Consider the following 23,807-nt stretch of genomic DNA (forward strand, 5'->3'; position numbering starts at 1 on the left):
AGGCCATTATCTTAAAGGGGTAAAATCACATGATCTGATCAACTGAGGATATAGATTTTACCATAGGTGGCCGGCGTCATGAGGAGATGATTTAGGCAAAAAAAATGACTTAGGCGATTATTTTAACAGTGTGACGATATATGGCACTACATTTTGTCTCCTTAATACTAAGGTCACCCTCGAGGGTACTTTATCATGTTTTATCCACTGGAAGGGAACGATAAACGTCACCTTATCATCTTTTACCTAACAGGACACACACACACACACACACACACACACACACACACACCGTGCCCCTCCCCTGAGTCCACCAGTGCATGCATGTGCAGTATATGTACATGCTTATAATGTAATCATATAATGACCAAAAATGTTTTTGAAATGCAGGTGTAAGTTTCCACTCCGCTTCTCGTTTGGTTGTATGTGGTGTAGAAGATTCTGTTCAAGTCTGCTATTTAGTTAAAACATTGAAAAATCAATAAAAATCTCCCACTCACACTTTGCTGTTGAGTTCAACAGTGGCACAAAATGCATCTCTCCCTCATTCTGATTTGAACTGTTTTGTGTCGACTGAATAGCATCACACTAACAATCAGTCCAACCACAGTAAAAAATGCCGTTGGTAACATTTAACATCATTCAAATAACATCAAATAACGGAATTCCAACTAATATGATTAAGTCATGGCCTTCAGCTTCAAACAGCACATATGATTCTCAGTGCGGCAGCAGGCATTTCAGCAGGATCACATGAGTCATCCGTGACTTTTTCTACAGTGTCAGAGGTAGTGAGTAGTGTAATAGATGAGCGGGCGTAGTAACTCGGCAGTAGCTGTGCGAGAGTGGAGGTGTAAGGTAGGTGGCCTTGGACAAGAAGTGTAAAGAAAGGCAGCATGACTCACTTAGAAAGCAGCCTGCATATCCATTGAGAAGCAACCCACAGAGCTCTCTCCCCTGTCTCTTCTCCATCTGTGGTGCTGTGTAGGATAGTCGGAGAGGCTGAAGGGAAGAGCGATGGCAAACATGCATGTAGGTTAACATTTCAGAATACACCTGGGGTAATGGTTTTTCCATAAGCCGCCATTGTTGAGGCCGACCCGGCTTTTAAGACTGAATCAAATCGATGGCTTCTCCGTCTGAGGCTGGGAGGAGCAGGGCAGCCTCTCTCTGTCTGCACAGCCACGATAACACTGCTCAATGGGCACTAACCACCTTTCAAATGGAAATGGAATATCCAGTGAAAATTAGACACAGCCATCCGGATGGTACTTAGCACTGGGCAGTGAATGGGAGATGGTAGCGTGACGGTTGAGGGGTGTGTCGCGCTTTGGCTTTGTTGTGCCACAGCTTAGCTCTTATAGAGCGAGCGAGGTTCATGTTGTGCTTTCTTCGGGGGTTTGCTAAAAATTTTACACACCCAAACAAGAACTGTGTCGCATATTTCGAGGCATGTAAGATTGGATGCAAGCTTGCAAGCAAGCACAGAGAGTGACTCACCCAAAACCACGGGGGCGTGTGCTACAGACAGTATGCTAACTTACAGTATACACTCATCACAGTGCCAGTGCGTTCTTCCTGTGTCTCCCTCTCTCTCTCTCTGCACATCACCCTTCTATCTCTCTCTCTCTCTAGCCCTCATTAGCTTGCTTGCAAACACACACATGCACACCCAGACAGGCTAAGGGGGAGGATTCATAAAGTGCTGACATAGAAAGCGAACGCTGTGATCAGATTGAGTACTGGCTCAGTCCCGTAAAAACCCCTGGGGAATGGTTTAAAATAAATCACTCATAGATTCCGCCTGCCCTAAAGATTAAAGTGGAGGGAAGTGTGTGTGAATGCGCGCTGTGCACAAACTGTCAAAATGCGACAGCCAAGTTTGTCTGTGCGTTGCTGTGAATTTACAGCATGAACATACCGTCTACAGTATGTGTGTGTGTGTGTGTGTGTGTGTGAGAGTTACAGACTGTAAAGCTGATGAAAAGAGCCACTGGGCGGGTGTGCTGTGGTAAATGGTTGCATGAAAGTGTCGACATGTGTAACTGCTCCAATTGGCTCTCCGGAGTCGTCCTCAGGGAAATAAGGGCAGCAGCACAAGCAGTGTTAGGCTGCGACTGACAAAGAGTTATGAGTGTGTCCTATATGAGCATGCTTTCACTTGTTTAAGTCAACGATTGATATCAGAAGATGCAACTTCTGTGCAAAATTGAGAAAAAAATATTCACATAAATAATGCATTTGCATGTATTTGTGCATGTGCATGTAACTAGATTTAAATTTCCCTTTGTGAAGATTTGTCCCAATTGTCGTTAACATGCACAGTGTGCACATATGTGGACATGTCTTTGGGCTGTGTGTGTGCAGTGTGTTTGTTCAGGACTTCCCAGGACTCCATATGGTGTCAGGGGTGATAAATGTGCTCTAGGGGCAGCACTCAGCAGCTGTTTGTGGACTCACGGCAGCACACACTGGGCCCCGGCCTTTACACTCCACTGCCTAAAGGTCTGTGGCTAAGTGGGCATCTGCCCACAGACCCAACACGTGCAATGCACACACTTTGTTGTGGGTTTGAATCCGCACAGGTAAACACCTCATCCGTATATCATGCACAGTATATAACCCTTATTTTGTTTACACCCACAGATTGTTAGTACCTATCTTTCGAGTGGTCAAGAATACCAAGATAAGAAAAAAACATTTGTTTTCATCCATCCATTTTCCTCCGCTTATCCGGGGCCGGGTCGCGGGGGCAGCAGGATAAGCAGGGCATTCAAATTGTTTGTCTTCTGCAAGGGAATTTAACTTTTCAATGAGTGAAACATAAAACAAGAATTATAATCAATTATATCTTAATAGATGCTATCTTATATTTGTACACTGCACAAGACTTGACCCGATGTAATGTTTTGTCCAATGACGAAAAGCTTCATCATTGGATGAAGCTTTTCATTCTGATTCTTGCATATGGGAGTGAGAGTGCTATTTATTCATGTATTGAATAACCAGAAAACATGCTATATTGTGATATATATCATTATTTAGATATGAGATGACCAATATCGCTATAGAAGATTTTTATGTGTATCCATATTGTCCAGACATACAATCAAGTGGGATTCATCATTCAGCACACCTACTTAACAGCAGGTTTTAAACATCTAAGTCTGGCTTCTCTTATTTTATTCTTAACCGGAAACTAAGAGAACATAAGAGAAGGTTAAGAGAATGTGGCTGCACGAGGCCCAATGTGTGCTATACGTGAGTAAACGATTATTACAATAACAGGCTCAAAATGTTTCACTTTAGTTTCAGACCGGAGGAGCAAGACTGCACAAGGTGCTTAAAAACCCCCTTGTGCAGAAAGGTTGAACGCCACGGTAGCTGAGTTTCAGTTTTTGCTGGTAATTCAAAAAGTATTTTTCTTTGTAACCGTTTATTGAGCGAGAGAGGATTGGAAGGTGCACAGTTGGCTTAGGGAGAAGATAAGGGAACTAATTCCTTCCCTCTTCTCCTTCTGCTCTTTGATCCTCACCTCCCGGTTCATATCTCTTTGATTGCCATGTTTATGACAGCTCCTTTTTCTTTTTCTCCTCTTGCCTCTTTCCTCTCCTACTGTGTGGTGTGGCATGTCAGCGGTTCATCTTCTGTTGGAGGTCTCTCTCGCACACGCGCACACACTCAGATGCATGCACAGACACGCACGCGCGAAGCACACAGTCTGAGCGAGACGCACCCACCCCCTTCTTTATAGAGGTAAAGTGAGTGCACCAGCATCCGCGATGAATAATTGAGTTATCTGGCTCCGCGCAGAAATAGCAATCTCCCCACACAAGTGTGAAAACATCACTTGCCACCGGAGACCTGGGAACTGGCGCTGCCATGTGGGTCTGCACGTGTATGTGTGTGTGTGTCTGTGTGTGTGTGTGTGTGTGTGTGTGTGTGTTTCTGTTTGCACTGTGTTTCTGTTTTAAGACAGCATGTAATCCTGAAGTCATCAGATGCTGTGGATCTAAGCCACAAACTGAAAACCTAATAAAGAAATTATTCAAAAATACCCTCATAAATTAAAAATATTTTTAAGTTAAAAATAGGGGAATACAAACTGAGCCACCCTGTCTCCTCTTCTTTTTTTTTTTTAGTTGAGTTGGATTGCCATCTCTGTGATTTGTTGGAGCATGTGACTCTGAAATGGGTTTGAGTCCACAATGAGCAAGAGAAATATATTGGTTTTTGAAAGAAAAAAAGGTGCACACAGCCCCAAGCATGAAAATGAATCTTCTATATATTGAGTTAGTTTATTAGGTACAGCTTTACAATCTAATGCAATCCAACAATGTTGCAGCAGTATGTCCAACCTATGTGTTTAAGAGATCTAAGTTTGAAAATTAAACATATACTTAATATAAAAGAAAATATTACAAAAAAGATCAAATATGTTGTACCACCCTGATTACAATGCACATATTAATTCTTCATTATCATTAATATTTTTTTTTAAATCAAGGTTGTATATTTTTTTATTTTTAACATTTTGTCAAACAAAAGTCTCCATATTCCAGTTAGTAATTCAGCAAAAAAACAACAACATTTCCTTTGCAGCAGCGCGATGGAATTATAACACAAGACAAAATAAGATAATTATATAATAATCATTGGAAGCCAAAATCGTAATTGAAAATAAAATTCAATTAAAGTCCTGCCCTAGCTGGAGTAGTGTTGACTCATTTCTGTGTTCATTTTGAGGCCGTAATTATTGTGGATGCTGTTTTGACTCACTAAAAGGTGTTTCTAATTTTTTTGTCCATCTCCATATAATTGTTTTTTCCAGGTGTATAGGGACACAGTGTAGTGTTTATGTAATTGTACAATGTATTAAGATTTTAAAGAATTGCAAATTCATCATTTTCTGCACACAAAAATGACAAAAATACACAAAATGACAAAAAAAAAACACAGAATTACCAAGAAAGACACAAAATTATCAAAAAAGACACAAAATGACAGAAAAAAACTAAATTACTTAAAAAAGAAACAAAATGACCAAAAAAGACACAAAATTAATTTAAAAAGACACAAAATGACCAAAAAAGACACAAAATTATTTTAAAAAGACACACAATTATTAAAAAAAGACAAAATTATTCAAAAAAATACACAAAATTATTAAAAAAAGACACAAAATTATTAAAAAATGACACAAAATTATTTAAAAAAGACACAAAATTTCTATAAGAGACGCAAAATTATTTTAAAAGACACAAAATTACCAAAAAGACACAGAATTACCAATGAGACACAAAATTATTTAAAAAGACACACAATTATTAAAAAAAGACAAAATTATTTAAAAAAAAGACACAAAATTACCAAAAAAAGACACAAAATTACCAAAAAAAGTAATTAAAGGGACCTTTCACACAAAAAAGGGTAAAGTGCCATTCATATAAAACTCACATTAAACTTTCATATCAAGGTGGGGGCCACAAAATATCGTCACCAGGGCTGCAACTGGCCCGCGGACCACAAGTTTGAGACCCATGATGTAGAGGATCCTCAAAATGAAATAGTTTAAAAATAAATTGTGGATGTAGGGGGTGAGACCTATTTCCACCGCCCTGTCTGATTGTGCTGACAGCACCTCGGGAGATTATCATAGCTGCTTAAATCCTCATAACTAGTGTCATTGGTGGAGCTTAAGCATTCTGTCTGTCTCTGTAAAGACTGACCTGATGTAAATCAGCTACGAGGCCTGGCACATACTCTCCATGTGAGCGACTCCCAGGAGCCCTCTGAAGCAATCCGAATGGTGACACGACAAAGCTGAGGGAGCAGAATCACAGCAAACTGACAAATAAGGCCAAATCTGACAGCCGAATCCTCAGAGCAGCTCCACACTTTGACAGATCCTTCAGCAGAGAGCGCAAGCCAACGCCCTTCACAGCAGCAGCACCATTCATTAATGCTATTTCATAACACTACAGTAGAGATGATCGCGCATGCAGCAGCGAGGCAGCGTGAGGTAATGAAGCTACAGGACAGAAATGGTACAGATAGAGTATTAGTGTACACTGAAAAAAGTGTAACATGCAGTTGTTCAACTAATAAATGCCTTTTAAAAGAGGATAAAATTATTCATTTGATTGTAAAACGCATTCTTTTTCCATTTAGAGACATCAAGTTTGATTGATACTGAAGTAAATACACTGTAAAAAAAGATAAACAATAGCTACTCAATCAAATTGAGGTAACAGATTGCACGCAATATTATTAATTAAATCTAACTATTTTACAAGTTGAGTAAATAACAACTTAACAGGAAGTGCCTGTCAATTAAAAACAGACTAATTCTATTGTGTTGGATTCCCGTGGCTATTCCATAGATATTTTTTCCTATTGGTTTGTTCCAAGTCACGTGACTTTTAAGGTCCCGGCGGTCAGAACAAAAAACATGGCGGACAGTTCTCTCATTTTTTGTTAAAAAAAAATCTATATTTTGACTTAGTTTCTGCATAAAAATGGATTTTGATCACATTTCTAGAGAGAAATATATGTTTTATTTTATAAATATTCACTCATTGAATGTACATAATCACTTTGTATGTTGGAATAGCCACGGGATATGACTGTAATTAACTTGCATTGTAGCGAAATCCGTGAAATTTGAGTGATTCCGTGGCTATTCCACGGATTTTGAGTCAAGCAAATCCGTGGCTATTTCACGGATTCCTGTGAGACATGTTGATTTGTTGTGGGCTATTTTTAACTGAGGATAATGCTCTAGTGCATGGGTCTCAAACTCTCTCAATTGTGGCCCTCGTGACAATATTTTGTGGCCCCCACCTTGATATGAAAGTTTCATGTGAGTTTTATATAAATGGCACTTTACCGTGTTGTGTGTGGAAGGTCCCTTTAATTACTTTTTTTTGTTAATTTTGTGTCTTTTTAAACAATTTTGTGTCTTTTTAAAAATATTTTTTGGTCTTTTTTAGTAATTTTGTGTCTTTTTTTGGTAATTTTGTGTCTTTTTAAATAATTTTGTGTCTTTTTTAGTAATTTTGTGTATTTTTTTGGTAATTTTGCATCTTTTTAAAATAATTTTGTGTCTTTTTTTTGGTAATTTTGTGTGTTTTTAAGTAATTTTTTGTCTTTTTTTTGTCAATTTGCATTTTTAAAAATAATTATGTGTATTTTTTTGGTCATTTTGAGTCTTTTTAAAATAATTTTGTGTCTTTTTTTGGAAATTATGTGTATTTTTTGGTAGTTTTGTGTCTTTTTAGTAGTTCTGTGTCTTTTTAAAAAATATTTTCTTTGTCCTTTTTGGTAATTCTGTCTTTTTTTGGTGTCTTTTAAAAATGGCTACTGATGTGGCAAACAGTGAGCTAAGTGGGTTTCTGCTGCCAAAGCTAGCCTGTTAGCCCTGTATGTCGTGCAGCAGCGAGGGCTCTGGGGTAGCCGCAACCAGCTGTTGGGTCTAAAAGCTCACAGCTCCGTTATGGGGAGACGGCAGCAGATTAAACAGCAATCCTACTGATCCAGCCCACACACTTACCATCCCCACCCCCCTTCCCCCTCTCAAACACACACACACACACACACATCCATCACAGTGAAGAGGCACTGCTATGAGTGACCACTTTATCTTCTGCTAGGCCGGGAGTTTAGAGAGATCTGGCCTGTACGTGTGACAGCCTGCTGCCATACTAGGTAACAAACCTGGAAAGAGGGCGAGGATGAGACTGAGAGGCTGACTGTGTGGGGTTAAATCTGGGGCAGGCTGTCCCGGGATGGACAGCTTCAACAGCTGTCAGCGTGGATGTGGCTGACTGGGAGGGATGCTGGCACGATCCTGACATTATCAAGACAGTTATGGTAGTAAAAGATGATGACAGAGAGAGCGATGAACAGAAACGGAACTTCCCAGCGCCATCAGTGCACTTATGAAAGTGTATGCATATGCTTGAGCTGACATTTTTACTGCAGCTTGTGATTTAACAGTTCAGTTTCAGGCTGGAAGACGTGAGGCCCGTGGTCTTTGCTCTCTCAGTGTTTTCGGCAGGGTGAAGAGTCTTTAGCATGGAAATTGTCATTAATCTGCTCTGTGCAGACAAGTCAGGCAGAGCTGGGAATATCAAAACATATAGCGAGAAGTCTCCCTGGATCATTTGAAATCCTGTTTGGGTGTTTCACTACATTGCAGCTAAGAGATTGAGCCGTTCCTTCTCCCGCTTTTCCTGCGTCTGTCTCACTCATTCTTTTGTTCTGGTGTTTTCCTCTCCCTCTCCTCTCTTTTTTCTGTCTTTCTCTTTTTCTGACGTTCTCGCTGTGACTTCTTTCTCTCTAGTCCGCCTGTCTCTCTCTCGCTTCTCCTCTTTTTGGTGCTAGCTGGGGGATTGGGAGGGTTCCTCCAAATTGGCACACAGATGAATAATGCATCTAAAGCAAAAGCAGAGAGCTGGGGTTGGATATATCTGTCTGTCAGACTCTTTCTCTGTATTACAGTTATGTAGGGAGTTAGGCTGATACTTCAGAGGAGAGAAAAAGATGTTTGTCGCTCTTTACCCAGCTTCCCATTTACTTTTCCTCCTGTCATTAACTCTTTTATTGTCAATAAATGTGTGCATGCATGGCCACAGAGCACTGTGGGCATCATGCAACATGCATGCAGAAACATGCTGTGAGAGATTCTTGGATTTTGGAAGTTTTTCGACAAGGCTGCTCGCTGTTTTTGCCACGACACACATACATAATGCATGTGTGGGATTTTGATTTCATTTGATTCTGTCGCTGCATGCACGAGTTTGTGTGTGTATTTCTCTCTACTCCCAGACTGCAGTGTTAAAAAGCAAACTGCACTCGTGAGCATAAGCTCACAGTAGCACCATCATTAAAGTAATGAGCAGGAAGTTAGCACTGAAGTCAACCATAAACAGAGAGAGAGAGGCAGGGAAAGATGGAGAGAGAGAGATCCCCAATCCCATAAGGATAAATCTTAAATCCTGAATGTTGCTTCTGACTCATTCTGGTTAATTAAGTCGAGTCAAGTGAGAGGAAAATGGGGTCTTGCCTCTCCTAAGTCTGTAGGATCAGCACTATACTGTATTTGCGGCTTATGAAGTCTCTCTCTGGAACTGTCCTCTGTGCACTCAGAAAGCACAGATAGAACAAACTGTATCCAGTCTCTTCCTCCTATATTTATTAGCTTGACCCGCACACAGCCTCTTTACACATAGAAACTCTCACACACACTTCCCTTAGGTTTTAAATTTACATACACACCAAGAGTAAATGCTTCCATTCAGCATTGGGTTTCAGGGTATGTACGCTAACAGAGTTTATTTATCACACTTTATCATTTAGCTCCCATTTATGGTAGATGTTGTTTGCTTTTGCACATCCTGCACTCAGCAGACAAACACACACATAATACACATCCAGCCCGAAACTCAGAGAAACAAAGAAATCTGTCGAGCAACCTTTGGGATTTTCTTTGTTGTTTTATGGTGGAAAGATTTCGCCATGCGACACAGGATGAGGCAAACGGGTGAAATGTCAAAATCCTGTGTAACTCTAAAAATAAAACAACACAAGGGGTTGCCATTTGAGGACATCACAGACACAGGATCGGGCGTGGAACAGATAAAACAAACACTTCTTTATACCCAACAGCAACCGGAGTGGAGCTGCCAACTGTCCTCTGCTGAGAATAGAAGAGAGTGGGTTTTACAAATGTTTATGTATTTAGCATTTTGCAGTTTTATTTTCCTCCCCATCGTCATGACGGATATAGATGTGGCAGACGAAATCGAGTCTTTTATAGCATCACAACCATAGAGCACGTCCAAGTGCAGTCATATGTAATACAGCTTATAATTTATTCATATGCAAATTACATAATAGGTTTCGAGGATGTAGTACAGATGAAAATTTACCAAATGTTACTGTAAAAAAACATTCTTCATTGAAATTTGCTGTTGTGGAACATTTAGTGTGTTTTTATTTTTATTTTTAAGTGTCACAAATAAACTTTTTTTTATTATTCTTTTTTATTTATTTATTTTATTCAGCAATTTCCTTGCACAGTTGTGTACTGTGGTTATTAAGAAATGTTACTCAAACTGAGTACATTTGTTGTGGGCTATTTTCTACTGGGGATGATGCTCTAGTGCATGGGTCGCAAACTTGCGGCCCACGGGCTAATTGCGGCCCTTGTGACGATATTTTGTGGCCCCCACCTTGACATGAAAGTTTAATGTGAGTTTTATATGAATGGCACTTTACTGTGTTGTGTGTGGAAGGTCCCTATAATTACTTTTTTTTTGGTAATTTTGTGTCTTTTTGGTAATTATGTGTCTTTTTTTGGTCATTTTGTGTCTTTTTTTGGTCATTTTGTGTCTTTTTTTAAAATCATTTTGTGTCTTTTTGGTAATTTTGTGTCTTTTTTTAATAATTTTGTGTCTTTTTGGTAATTATGTGTCTTTTTTTGGTCATTTTGTGTCTTTTTTTGGTCATTTTGTGTCTTTTTTTTAATCATTTTGTGTCTTTTTTTTAAATCATTTTGTGTCTTTTTGGTAATTTTGTGTCTTTTTTTGGTCATTTTGTGTCTTTTTTGGGTCATTTTGTGTCTTTTTTTGGTCCTTTTGATACTGCCTCCAGCACCCCCCAGGTGCTCTCTACTCAAGTCATGTGACATTTTGTTTATTGGTTTGTGGATAAAGTTTTTGGGATTTGGATTTTTTCTGATAAATCAATCAATTTAAACAAAATTTGTTAGGGACCCAAATGAAAAGACCACCTGTGGGTCCCAGGGACTCCTATCAGTATTCTCCTCTCCTTCCACAGTCTCTGCTATCTGTTTTACAGGAGCACGGCCGCTGCATCCTGGGCCTAAAATCAGAAATTTGTAAGAAAACATATTTTGCAAGGTACAAAATAATAGCTTTAGACATGTAAAAAGACTGCCAACAGCAGCGCACTGAGACCCGACATGAGAACAGAACTCTGCACTGCAAAACACAAATTTATTCTCCGTAGTTTGTTTGACATGAACATTTCGAGAGAAGCAGAGATCCAGTGTGACCGCATGAAGAAAGGCACTAGAGAATTTGGATATCAGATCTCGCCTTCAGTGAAAACGCCCCCAGTGTTTCAGAGCAGAAAAACTGCTCATTTTTAAGAGATATTTTAAAACTGAATTTTTTACACTTGCCGATTTTTTTCTGATTCAAATTTGAGTGTTTAATAACACTTTTTTCTGTGGTGTGGAAAACTCAGATCACATATATATTTTTGCTTTACCCAGGAATACAAACAAGCCATAGAACAGAATGATAATGGGTGCAGCATGACCTTTCTCCAGCGCTGACACAGTGCTGTGGAGAAAGGTCTGGCTTTGGACATCATATAGCAACAGATGGTATGATCATGTTTAACACATATAACCTACCTTAGAAGTTATGTACTTCTAACTTGTTTTAGGGCTGGGTGATATGGACCAAAAGTCATATCTGATATATTTAGGCTGAATATTGATATACGATATATATCCCAATATTTTTATCGGTAAGTGAGAGCAAATGTTCAGTCAATGCAAATATAACATGTCACAAGTAGTTTTATTTAAACCGTTTTTTTAAGCCAACATAAATACTGTTTAACAACAGGAGTACCTTTTTTTAATCAAAGCTCCATAAAGTGCACATTTAAATGAAAAAAATATCTTAAATAAAAATAGCCTATGCTATAAAATAGGCCAATCTTTCATTGAAATAAATATATTTATATGAGAAAAGAGTAACGAACAATACAAAAGAACTATATATGACAAACCCTAAGGGCAGCATTTATATAGAAAGAAAGAAAAACAATTGAACTATATCGATAAATGCGATATGGTCTAATTCATGGGTCTCAAACTCGTGGCCCGCGGGCCAATTGCGGCCCTCGTGACGATATTTTGTGGCCCTCACCTTGATATGAAAGTTTAATGTGAGTTTTATATGAATGCCACTTTACCTTGTTGTGTGTCCAGTTGGAGCTTTGTTTCACTTGTTTCTATGACGACGTTAACAAAAAGAAAGGCAGCTGCTACCGGACCGTTTATTATCTGCCGTGTTGTTGTTACCGGAAGAAGTGGAAATGTTATGTAATGTAATTTTGTGTCTTTTTTTTGGCAATTTTGTGTCTTTTCTTTTAGTATTTTTGTGTCATTTTATGTCATTTTGTCTTTTTTGTCCTGTGTTTTTTGTCATTTTGTGTCTTTTTTTGGTCCATTTGTGTCTTTTTTTAGTCATTTTGTGTCTTTTTTTGGTCATTTTGTGTCTTTTTTAAGTAATTTAGTTTTTTTCTGTCATTTTGTGTCTTTTTTTGGTCATTTTGATACTGCCTCCAGCGGCCCCCAGGTAATTTGAGTTTGAGACCCCTGGTCTAATTCCATATCACATTTAAAAACATATCGATATATCTTTTATAGCGATACATCGCCCAGCCCTAACCTGTTTAGCCGTAACCCTACACTTGTCACCTAATACTCTCACTCATTAAGAGAAGGATGTTTACAAAAGCTTTGAGCAGACTCCAAATCATATTTGTTCTTGCTTATGAGATTAGAACGTTGGTCCAGGACAAATAGCTCAGCAGGTTACGTTCTCTGGGTGTGTTATGTGACCGCTTGTAGCAGGTCACTTTGGGATAGGCGCTAAATTGCGAACTGAATTTCCAAGTGCCGGTACAAGGTCTAAGTCCTCAGTGGGTGTGTGTGTGAGGCTTAGAGATAGGCATTGCAGCTGATGGCAAAAATGTCAGAGGGTTAAGCTGCTACCCTCCCTCCCACTGTCTCTCTGCCTCCCTCTCTCTCCCTTTTTTCTTCCCTGTCTCCCCATCACTCCACGTTGTTATGCACGGTGCAGTGGTGTCCCGCGGGGCCGGAGATTGCCATGGACATGATGTGATTTCTCGTCTCCTCTCAGATGTAATGTGCTGTAGTCCGGGGCCTCTGATGAACTTGCCTCGCGATGTTTGGAAGACATGTCGTCCTCTACACTCGCCCTCTTTCTTTCTATCATCCGCCATTTATTTCTACCCATCACAGATTATGCGTGCATGGATGCCTGATCTTCAGATAGTGTGATAGTAGATTTGGAGGTGGGGCGTTTAGAGGGCGAGCTGCTTTACAGGTTGATATCCAGTTGCAGGTTGATGCTTTATAGGTGATGTAATTAAACATATTTTATGCTACATGATTAGCACTGTTAGCCGCTGACTGATGCCTTGGTTGTGCAGGAGATTTGGTTGAAATTTGTCAACTTCCTATGCATTCGTTTCTGTCTCTGTTCAGCATCTTTCAGTCTCTCCTTACATCACATGCATGGCTCCTTTTTCTCCACACAAACTTTTGTATCAGTCAGGTTTTCATTTTATCTTAATTAACAAAGTATAAAGCTGCCAGGAACCCAAAATACAAACAAAAGACACAGGTGTCTTTGGAAATGTACCTTTAAAAAATTTTTTTTTTACCATTTATACACACAAAAACAGCAGAAATAATAATAAATATAAAAACTACACAACAGTCTGTTTGCGTGTTAATTAGAAATAGTAATAGTTTTCATTGTAGAAAGAAAATTCACATTTTAAAAATGGTCTAGAAACATAAATGGCGCACTGTGAAAGCTCCTATGATTGAACTTTCAACTGGCTTTCTCAGCTTGTCTACATATCATATATAAATAAAGTTATTACTGTAAATAAAACGTGTATTTTCAATAAATAGATGGATCTTTGTTAATTTTATTGGGGGGTTTACTTGGGCGTTTACTTGGCGGTTTACTCTATTGTTTTGTTGCCCTTGATAATAATCACTTAGTTGAATTTGTCCTAATGTGATGACAGAGACTGAAAGCTGCGCTCAGGAAGATGACGGGGGCATATCGGCCTTGTGAATCTCTCGCTACAATTAGGAAAATTGCACGGACGCCGGCTTTGTTAATCCAATGTGGAGAGGAAAAAAGAGGCTTTTTATGGGTGGGTCTTTTTGTGATAAATGCATTCAGCTTTGGGTGGGAGATACACTCGACAGTGACCAGCTGAATGTGAAGCTGATTTTGCTGTTCTCAGGTGAGGAGGGTCATTAACTGTTGTAGTATCATGAATATGTTTAGGTAAAAGGTCAGCGTAACACCTGAAAACACTTATCAGTCATGTTATGTGATCAATCAAGAACATACGAAACCCATTTCCTGGAAATTATACAAAACATTTTGCAGATCTCTAATGCATTGACGCCTCTGTGTTCTGTGTGTCACTCAGGTTCACCCAAACCACAAAAAAAACTTTAAGAACTATGTAACCATAATGCAGAAAGTTTTGCTTTCATGTACTGAGATTCTGAGATATGCATCTTTGAAAATTCCGCCACTAATAGAAAAGGAGATGAATGAAAGTTAACCCTCTGGAGTCTCCAAAAGCGCCAAATCATGACTTCTCCATCACATCCAGACTAGAAAACAAAGCAGCGTGGAGCCCTACTGTAAATTTACCTCTAAAGTTCTGGCTGTAAACTCCATGAGGCCAGTTTCAGTTTGATGATGATATACCAAGTAAAACTGGAGACAAGCTCAAATATATTTAGTATAAAATGATAGAACTGGATGTAACCCTCTTATATGTTAGATTTGCAACCTTTGAGCATGATAGTGTTTTGAAAGTTAAAAAAAAGATTCAAAATCACATTTTATGTTGGACTTAAGGACTGAAAAAAGACAGAAAATTACCAAAAAGAGACACAAAATGACAAAAAAAAAGACAGAAAATGACCAAAAAAAGACAGAAAATGACAAAAAAAGACACAAAATGACCAAAAAGAGACACAAAATAACTAAAAAAGACACAAAATGACTTACAAAGACATGAAAAGGATTCAAAAATGGACAAAACAGCCCCATACTCCATAGAGTTAATTTGTGCTGCACAACGTTGTGAGGGACAACAGCACGTTTTTCAAGACACAAAGTCAAAGTAGTTCCAATTAAAACTGTTCTGACAAAGGCCAGTGGGTTATGTAAGTTAGTGAAATCAACAGTGCTAATATAATTTTACTGTAAAATTAGAAAAAGTTGCACCGTATTTATTACGTTAAAGTTCTGGCAACCACAGCTGCGGTTTTTTTTACTGTAAAAACAACAGGGTTTTTTTTCACAGTGATTGGTGAAATTTTCCCTTTAAAATCTGTTTTGTATTGGTGTGTAAAACCTCTGTTGGCCTCCAGCATGTATACTGGATATATTCCTTATTACACATGCTATTTTAAGAAGAATCTCAACACAAGTACTTAAGCACTTAACTTTACACTGAGGAATCTAAGCATATTGAAATGTTTCCCTCTTTCACTCAATCTGGATGAGGGCGTTGATCAATACTAATGTGTTTTTTACTTCCATATGCTTCAGTGTAGTAAAAAAAAAACAAAAAACACACACTTAATATTCTGAAAATTCTCTTCCAGAAGCTGCACAGATTTCTTTAATTTTAGATGACTGTAGGGAATCATGTAAGAACTGCTGAGGTTAACCTTCTATACTTTATATACACTCAGTATATGCTTTCTCCAGCATTCAACTCTGTTCTTATTAAAGTCAGTTGTTCTGCTCTTTTTAAGTAAATGCTGTCTGACACACAAAGCTGAACTGACATCTTGACGACAGAAAGCATTAACAATTTATAACATCTCATGATGTAATTAAAAATGTAACTGTAAATGTAAATGTCATCCCTGAGATGTAACTGAAATTAGGTTATTTTTAAACCTGAAAGAAAAGTCCCACTTCTAAGATATTTCCTTCATCGGAGGCATTGTTCAGCAGCATGTTGATAATGAATTACTTATTAGAATATCTAATTAAACAGATGACACATTAAAAACACAGTAAAATGCTTTCACTCGCAGAAGAAAACCAGCAGTATGTTATCAGACACTGTAGAAAAATGTTGCTAGAAAACCTTTTTTATTGGTCTGACAGAGTTGTGAATGGTAGAGAAACACTTACAGGCACGAAACATTTTAATGAAATTGGGTCTGTTTAAGCCGAGAGCTGAAAATTAAGGATATAAACCTCTAATTGTCTCAAAAACAGTTTTTAGGGCACATGAAAATTAAGCTGATTTTCTTTTCAAAAACCTATTTTAAGCCTAACTGGGAGTGGAAACTACAATGGAAAGCCAATTGTTGTGCAGATATTGCAAAATAAAGAGTCTGCCGAGTGTGTTAGACCCTTTAGTTGTGCATCTAAAGGTTAAGCAGTTCGTTGGTATGACTTTTGTATTGCAAAATGATTGTGCAATCCCCGTTGTAGTTAGATTTGCAACACTTCTGCTGTGCATGTGTTCTGCTGTGCGTGTGTGTGATCTCAGAGACACAGAGGAAACCTTCCACCCTGTGGTTGCGCTGCACCGATGCATCCTGCTCGCTGCTCGCTGCTCTGCCAGTTCTGCTGCTCGCATCCGCCCCTCAACGCGTCTTCACAGCTCTCAGTTTGACCTCATTATCGCCATCATTACCATCGGTATTAGCGGCTGCACCCCTTCATCATCATCCTCACTGACATCTTTATTACAGTCATCGCGAGCAGCACGGGCATCAACAGAGCCATCGCCATCATCGTCATCATTCTCAATATGCTGTTGTTATCATCATTTTCCCTCATGATGTTCTGAAACAAAGACAGATGCCGGAATAAACATTCTTGCACCCTAACTGTGTGTCAATGTCGAGCGTGCTGCAGGGGCGTTGTGCGTCGTGCACAAACTGCCTCTCCTCCTCCGGAGTCTTGTTCACCACTTGTGAGCTTCAGATACTGTTAAGCATGCTGCTAGACATGTGCTCCCACCCTGCATTGTGTTCACAAACGCAGCCCTTGTATGTGTTTCTCCTCTGAATATTTCAGAAGGGGGCTGACAAAATGCAGGCAGAAACAGACCGCTGATGACCTCCTTCTCATTGCCGCCTCGTTTTTTTTTGTTTTTTTCTCCCCTCTCTCTCTCTCTCTCTCTGTTCCCCTCCCTCCCTCCCTCCCTGTGCTCATCGCCCAGGCTCCCAGGCTTCCCCGCTATTTCTCTCACTGTCTTCATCTTCTTCGTCTCATCACTCTCTTTTCGCTCTTCCCTCCCCCACTGTTTATCGCACCCTCCCCTCCTCGTTCCTCCTTCGCGTTTCAAGTGTGCTCCCCTCTTTCTCTGTCTTCCCCCGCTTTCTTGCATCTTCTCCCACCTGTCTGTCCTTTCATCCCACTCATTTGCTCCTGTGTCTCATCACCTCTCTCTTACCCTTCTCTTTCATTCACCCTCTCCATCTCCTCTTTCCTCTCTCCACGGCGTTGCACTCTGTCTGCCTGCCTGCCTGCCTGCCTGCCTGTCTGTCTATTCCATAAAGGGCTGTCTAAGGCCTCTGCTCTGCTAATTCATTCGCTGTGCATCGCCTCACATATCTGCAGGGTCAGGCAGACATACAGAGAGAGAGAGAGAGAGAGAGAGGGAGGAGGAGGAGGAGACAAGGAAAGGAGATCTGGAGGAAGAGAGAGGGAGAGGGACCAAGAAAAAGAGGACATGGAGAAAAAAATGATGCAGTTTTATCTCCAAGAAACAGAAAGCTGGAGCCAGATCCTGTGGTGGTATATTCCAGAATCTCTCCCTCTCTCACTCACAATATATACAGTAGCTTGCCATGACCTCCTTCTGCTCGCTGCTTGCTTTGTCATTCGGATCCCTGATGTTCAGCTCTCTCTCTAATCTAATACTTAAACCACATAGCTGCCATTGTCTCTGTTTATAAAGGAATGCATGGCACATGTTAGTGCAGGCATGTGTGTGTTGCTGTTCCTCGGGGAAATGTGTGCAGGTATTGATAAATTTTCCGAATTCCAAATGTCTCGTGCTGATAGGTCAGTGATTGTACATTGTAAAAAAAGATTAAAAAAATAAATAAATACATAAATAAATAAATGAAAATTAGCTACTCAATCAAATTGAGGCAACAGATTGCATGCAATATTATTAATTAAGTCTAACTACGTTACAAGTTGAGTTATTAACAACTTAACAGGAAGTGGCTGTCAATTAAAAACAGACTAATTCTATTGTGTTGGATTCATTCAAAATTCTCTTGATTTAGAATTACATACACATAAAGATTATATTTAATGTGATCGAAATAAGTAGATTCCATCTCAAACATTTTTATTATTATAGTTACTTAAACAACTGCCTCAAAATCAAGGACACATTTATATTTAATACATTTGATCAAATATATTAAGTAAAATGAAATGACTATTTATTACAGTGTATCTCAAGCAGAACATATGCTCTGTTCAAGTTACATTTTGGAGGCTAAACTTGCACCAGCTCTTTGTAAGTTCAAACTTAGCCTAGTTATAACATAGCCTACGGCTGCACGATATGGAAAAAATATCTAAGTCCAACTGCGGCATGATTCACAATATTGCATTTATTATTCTTATTGTCACAGTGTGATTATTTATAAGGAATGGTACCAAACAAAGACTTTTTCTGAAGTCTCTGGAATATGATTTGTAGGTCGGGACATCTCTGTAGCAACACAATACTTCTATCAGAATGATATATTGACACAGCTTGCCTTTAACAAATATTGCATATCCTGCGATTTTGATATTGCAACAGTCTATATTGCAATTTTGATTAAAACAATGTCAATGAATTTTGGAGCCCTAACGTAGATGTTTGCTTAGTGGAGATTTAAACAGTTTGCACCACACAAATTGGGTCTCAATAGGGCTGGGCGATATGAACCAAAAGTCATATCCCGATATTTTTAGGTTGAAAATCGATATACGATATATATCCTGATATTTTTAACGCAAAGTGAGAGCAAATGTTCAGTCAAAGTCAAAGCCAAATATGACATGTCACAAGTAGTTTTATTGAAACCGTTTATTTAAGTGAACATGAATACTGTATAACAACAGAAGTACCTTTTTTTAAGAAATCAAAGCTCCATAAAGTGCACATTTAAATAAAAATATCTTAAATAAAAACAGCCTATGAAATAAAATAGGCCAGTCTTTTTCTGAAATAAATATATTTATATGAGAAAAGAATAACGAACATTACAAAAGAACTAAATATGACAAACCCTAGTAAGGGCAGTATTTATATATAAAGAAAGAAAAACAATTGAACTATATCGATATATGAGATATGGCCTAATTCCATATCACATTTAAAAATATATCGATATATCGGCCAGCCCTAGGTCTTAAAAATACTTCTTACTAAATATTTGCATCAAGTGAATGCCATCAGGCAGAAATTACATTAGCATGCTAATATATGACCCTGATATGAGTTGGAAGTAACAGGGAATTTGAAACCAGGAAGATTTTAGGTTGCATTTCACAAAATCAACATCATACTATTCCATTAACAAACAAAAAATGCCAGTAGTTAGTAGTTTTAGCCTAATAGACCTTGTTGAGGTTTTCCCACATATTCTACATACCTTTACTAACTCCGAAACTCTTGTTTACGTATTTGTACTGTATATTCGTACAACAGGATTTGTATTTAAATATGTTCTTTGGTCTAAAACTGTTAATTTTGGTAGTTATATTGCAGCATGTGATGCTACAGTCACATTGTTAAGCTTTCTTCAGCTAAAACATTTCTTAAGTTTTTATGCTGTAACCAAATTTAGTAAAACCTTAGTTTGAAACAAAGTCATAATAAAGTTTGGAAGAATGAAACCCATCTTGTAATATGTTTGATGATTTGTTTTGTTGAACCTGAGAGAATAGACGTTTTTAGTTGTACCTACATCTTATAAGGCTGTCTAGGGAAATGTATTTATTCATTTGAGTGTGACGTGAAAAAATTGTAGTAAAATTCTGTTCATGTTTGGATAAAAAGAACAAGATATATCATGTATACGGACGCCCGTAAAGTTGGAATAATTTTGTTTTCAGGCACAATCCTCTGTTCATTTTGGTTTAATTTTCATTGTGATATGTTTGGAAGAGATTGGTTAATAAAGTTTTGAGAAGATATACACTTTATCCATCAAGAATAAATCATATTGTCACAATCATTTCATGGAAAGAGGTCAAAAATATTTCATTCCAACTTTATGGGTGACTTTGTAAATAAGATGCTTTAGAGCATGGGCCTTAAACTCACGGCCCGCGGGCCAATTTCGGCCCTCGTGACGATATTTTGTGGCCCCCACCTTGATATGAAAGTTTAATGTGAGTTTTATATGAATGACACTTTACCGTGTTGTGTGTGGAAGGTCCCTTTATTGCGCAAGCTGGAGCTTTGTTTCACTTGTTTCTATGACGACGTTAACAAAAAGAAAGGCAGCTGCTACCGGACCGTTTATTATCTGCCGTGTTGTTGTTACCGGAAGAAGTGGAAATGTTATGTAATGTAATTTTGTGTCTTTTTTGGTAATTTTGTGTCTTTTTGGTAATTTTGTGTCTTTTTTAGTGACTTTGTGTCTTTTTTTGGTAATTTTGTGTCTTTTTCTAATCATTTTGTCTTTTTTCAGTAATTTTGTCTATTTTTTGGTAATGTTGTGTCTTTTCCTAATCATTTTGTGTCTTTTTTAGTAATTTTGTTTATTTTTTGGGTCATTTTGTGTCTTTTTTAAGTAATTTCGTTTTTTCCTGTCATTTTGTGTCTTTTTTTTAATAATTTTGTGTCTTTTTTTGGTCATTTTGATACTGCCTCCAACGGCCCCCAGATAATTTGAGTTTGAGACCCCTGCTTTAGAGGTTCTCTTTCATGCACGCCCTGCTGCAGACCTCAGAAGCATTAATCTCATTACGCCAATCCTGATTGGCTGGTGAAACGTGTGGTACCAGGTAGTACCACCTACCTTAAATAGTTCATGCGTAGGGCACCACGTCATTCAAGATAAGCGGTTGTCTGGTGAGACATCTCACTCATATTATTCAGAGAACCGGGGTTATGTAAATAACCTAAAGTTTTGATAGGTGCACATGTTTCCCCCTTCTTTATTCTAAGCTAGACTAACGACACCCTGACTCTAACTGCATGCTTAAAGTACAGACATGAAGTTGGTATCTGACTTATCATATCCCTATCAGAAACAAACTTATTTCCCAAAAGTATTCCTTTAAAACTAGCATTCTCTGAGAACAAGTATACAAATCTATCTAAACGAATCCAATAGTGTAGAAACAGCATGCAAACCTCTTGGAGATCATTTTGTGGGTGGTTGTGGATGGTTAATTTGCCCCTCTGAGTCAGAGAGCAGGAAGTGTTTGGGGGTATAAGAGAGGTGAGAGCGCTTCTTTGTTTGTTGTACCATTCCCTACAAAATGTACCACTGTTTAAAAGATTGAAATCTTGTTTTGAGTGTTTGAGCCACTGTTGATTGGAGAGAAAAAAAAAAAAGCGTTCTGCCAGGAAATGAAGTGTAGCAGCAGTAGATGTGGTCCTGCCGACAGTGAGACACTACTCTGGGGAGCTCAGTTGGTTTTTCCTGTTAAACTCACACAAGAATCTCTCTGGCTAGTCAAATGAATGTTACGGTATCATTTGATCTTTTTTTAACAACAAAAAGAATGAGTGTGATGAAACCTTTTTTGGCATGCTCATACTGGCTGCCTTGTAAGGTGTTCTATTTTCTGTGCATTATTCTCCTCGTGAGTCAAAAATAGAAACTGATATGTCAGAAAGAGACAGTGACAAAAAGCCAGAGGCAAACCAAGCACACACACACACACACACACACACACACACGCCATTTCTCATCATCTCTCTGAAGCTTTTCTTCAGTTTCTTATCTGTCATGTCACTCATATGTTGTATGTTTTTTTGTTTTTTACACTTCCTCCACCCGTATCTCTGCAGGTTTTCCTGAGCAGACGGTCTGTGTGGCAGAGTTTGAGCTCTTGTGGAAGTGAGTGAGTAAGCAAGAAGGAGTGGGTGTCATGGATGACAATGAGGTCGCAAATCCCGCGGAATCTACCTACCAAAACTTGCTGCTCCTGGGAGCCATCGCAGCGGCGTCCGCCTTCGTGGTCACCATCCTTATTGTCCTCGTCTGCGTTGGCTGCCAAAGGTAAGAGCACAGTCACATGACTTTAAAATGTGGGGGGAAAAAGTAGAAAGCAGGCTGAGTTTCTTTAAAGAAAAGAGGACAGCCAGAGTTTTTTTTTATCATCTCTGCTGCCAGCTTTCCATGCCCTCCCAGATCACTCTCATCATCCACTCCTTCTTTTATGTGCCTCTACTTCTTCTGAACTCTTCTCCTCCCTTCTTTCTCTTCCCTCCATCCATCCTCTCCCATCTCTTTTATCCCCTGCTCTGAGCGGAGTGGCAGTAATGAATGTTAATGGCTGCGAGTGTCAGATCAGATGAAATGATGTTTACAGGACACAGAGGAGACAGGCCAGAGTCAGAGCAGCCTCACGTCACCCCTCTTAAGCTGACTCCTCAGCAGGCAAAAGCAATGGAGCACCCTGCGGTTTAGAGAGGATCAGACTCAGAGCCAGGCAGGAGCAATTGAACAGCCTATGGGTTTTTTTCAGAACCCTCGGGGACCAATCAGAGGCTGCACTGTGGCTTTGTTGCCATGGGATACACAGATAAGGATGTGGAGAAATGTCAAACCAGCTCATGTCACGGAAATAAAACCACACTATTGTTAAGATCTAAAGAATGAAATATATGCCCCCCCGATGGATGACGGTAATGTTGAGAGAAAGAGTGTTCACCAGCTCAAATTCACTTTATCATGTACAAACAGAAATAGAGACCTACTACTATTGATTTCCTGCTATTGATTAAAAAAAAAATACCCCTTCAGGATTACAGTAGATATCTTGTGAGATCTAAATTTTAAACTTGCAAAATCATTTCTGGTAACACTTTAGATTAGGGAACACATATTCAACATGAATTAGTTGCTTATTAGCATGCAAATAAGTAACATATTGGCTCTTAATTAGTCATTATTAAGTAGTTATTAATGCCTTATTCTGCATGGCCTTATTATACAACCAGTAAGCCATTAACTAAGAATTTTCCCTCAATAACCTCAGAATTATTGCTTATTAGTAGTAAGTAAGGAAGTTGTTGTATATGAATTATGATCTTAATCTTAATTACGCTACAAAGTTGGTCACTGATAGACTAACAGTGGCCCAAAGTGACCATTGTTATTCTACCAGTGATCCACTTTGTAGAGTAATGATTGACATTACAATCTACCAATCCTCATCCAATCATCCAAAAGGAGCCACCAGTCACGTCAAAGGTCTGGAGAAGGAGGCTATTTGCCGTTTCCATGGTTTTGTTCACTGCTATGTAGAGATTATAAAGTCCATACAAAGTAAAGCATATTAGGATCGTAACTCATATACAACAACTGGTAACGCTTTATAATAAGGTCCTTAATAACCATTAATTAACAAGTAATAAGGCATTTTTCTCGCTTTAGATCCGGTAGTTGCAAAAAGCCTAGTTAACTTATAATAGATGAGCAATAAAGTATATTTTAATATCAATAAGCAAACAAAATAAGATTAATAAAGGCATGACAAAGACATAACGGGTGGGTCATGGGTGTTTGTAATGCCATTATTAACACTTATATAAGCTTATAAACACACAATAATGTTAATAAGCATCTTGTAAGGACTTACAAGGGCCTTATTACTTGTTAATTAATGGTTATTACAAGGACCTTAATATAAAGCGTTATCCAACAACTTCCTTACTTACTACTAATAAGCAATAATTCTGAGGTT

General features: G+C 38.6%; 1 protein-coding gene across 1 annotated transcript in view; it reads left to right on the forward strand.

Annotated features, from left to right (window-relative positions):
- LOC131971793 (WAS/WASL-interacting protein family member 1) overlaps positions 1-23,807 on the forward strand; it is a 55,177-nt gene that overhangs the window by 14,930 nt on the left and 16,440 nt on the right. The window contains exon 3 of the mRNA XM_059333402.1: positions 21,907-22,117. Within this exon, the coding sequence (XP_059189385.1) occupies positions 21,987-22,117 (131 nt within the window). The 5' untranslated portion in view covers positions 21,907-21,986. The remainder of the gene's footprint in view (positions 1-21,906; positions 22,118-23,807) is intronic.

Source organism: Centropristis striata, chromosome 5 (assembly GCF_030273125.1).
Source record: "Centropristis striata isolate RG_2023a ecotype Rhode Island chromosome 5, C.striata_1.0, whole genome shotgun sequence".
Classification (NCBI taxonomy): domain Eukaryota; kingdom Metazoa; phylum Chordata; class Actinopteri; order Perciformes; family Serranidae; genus Centropristis; species Centropristis striata.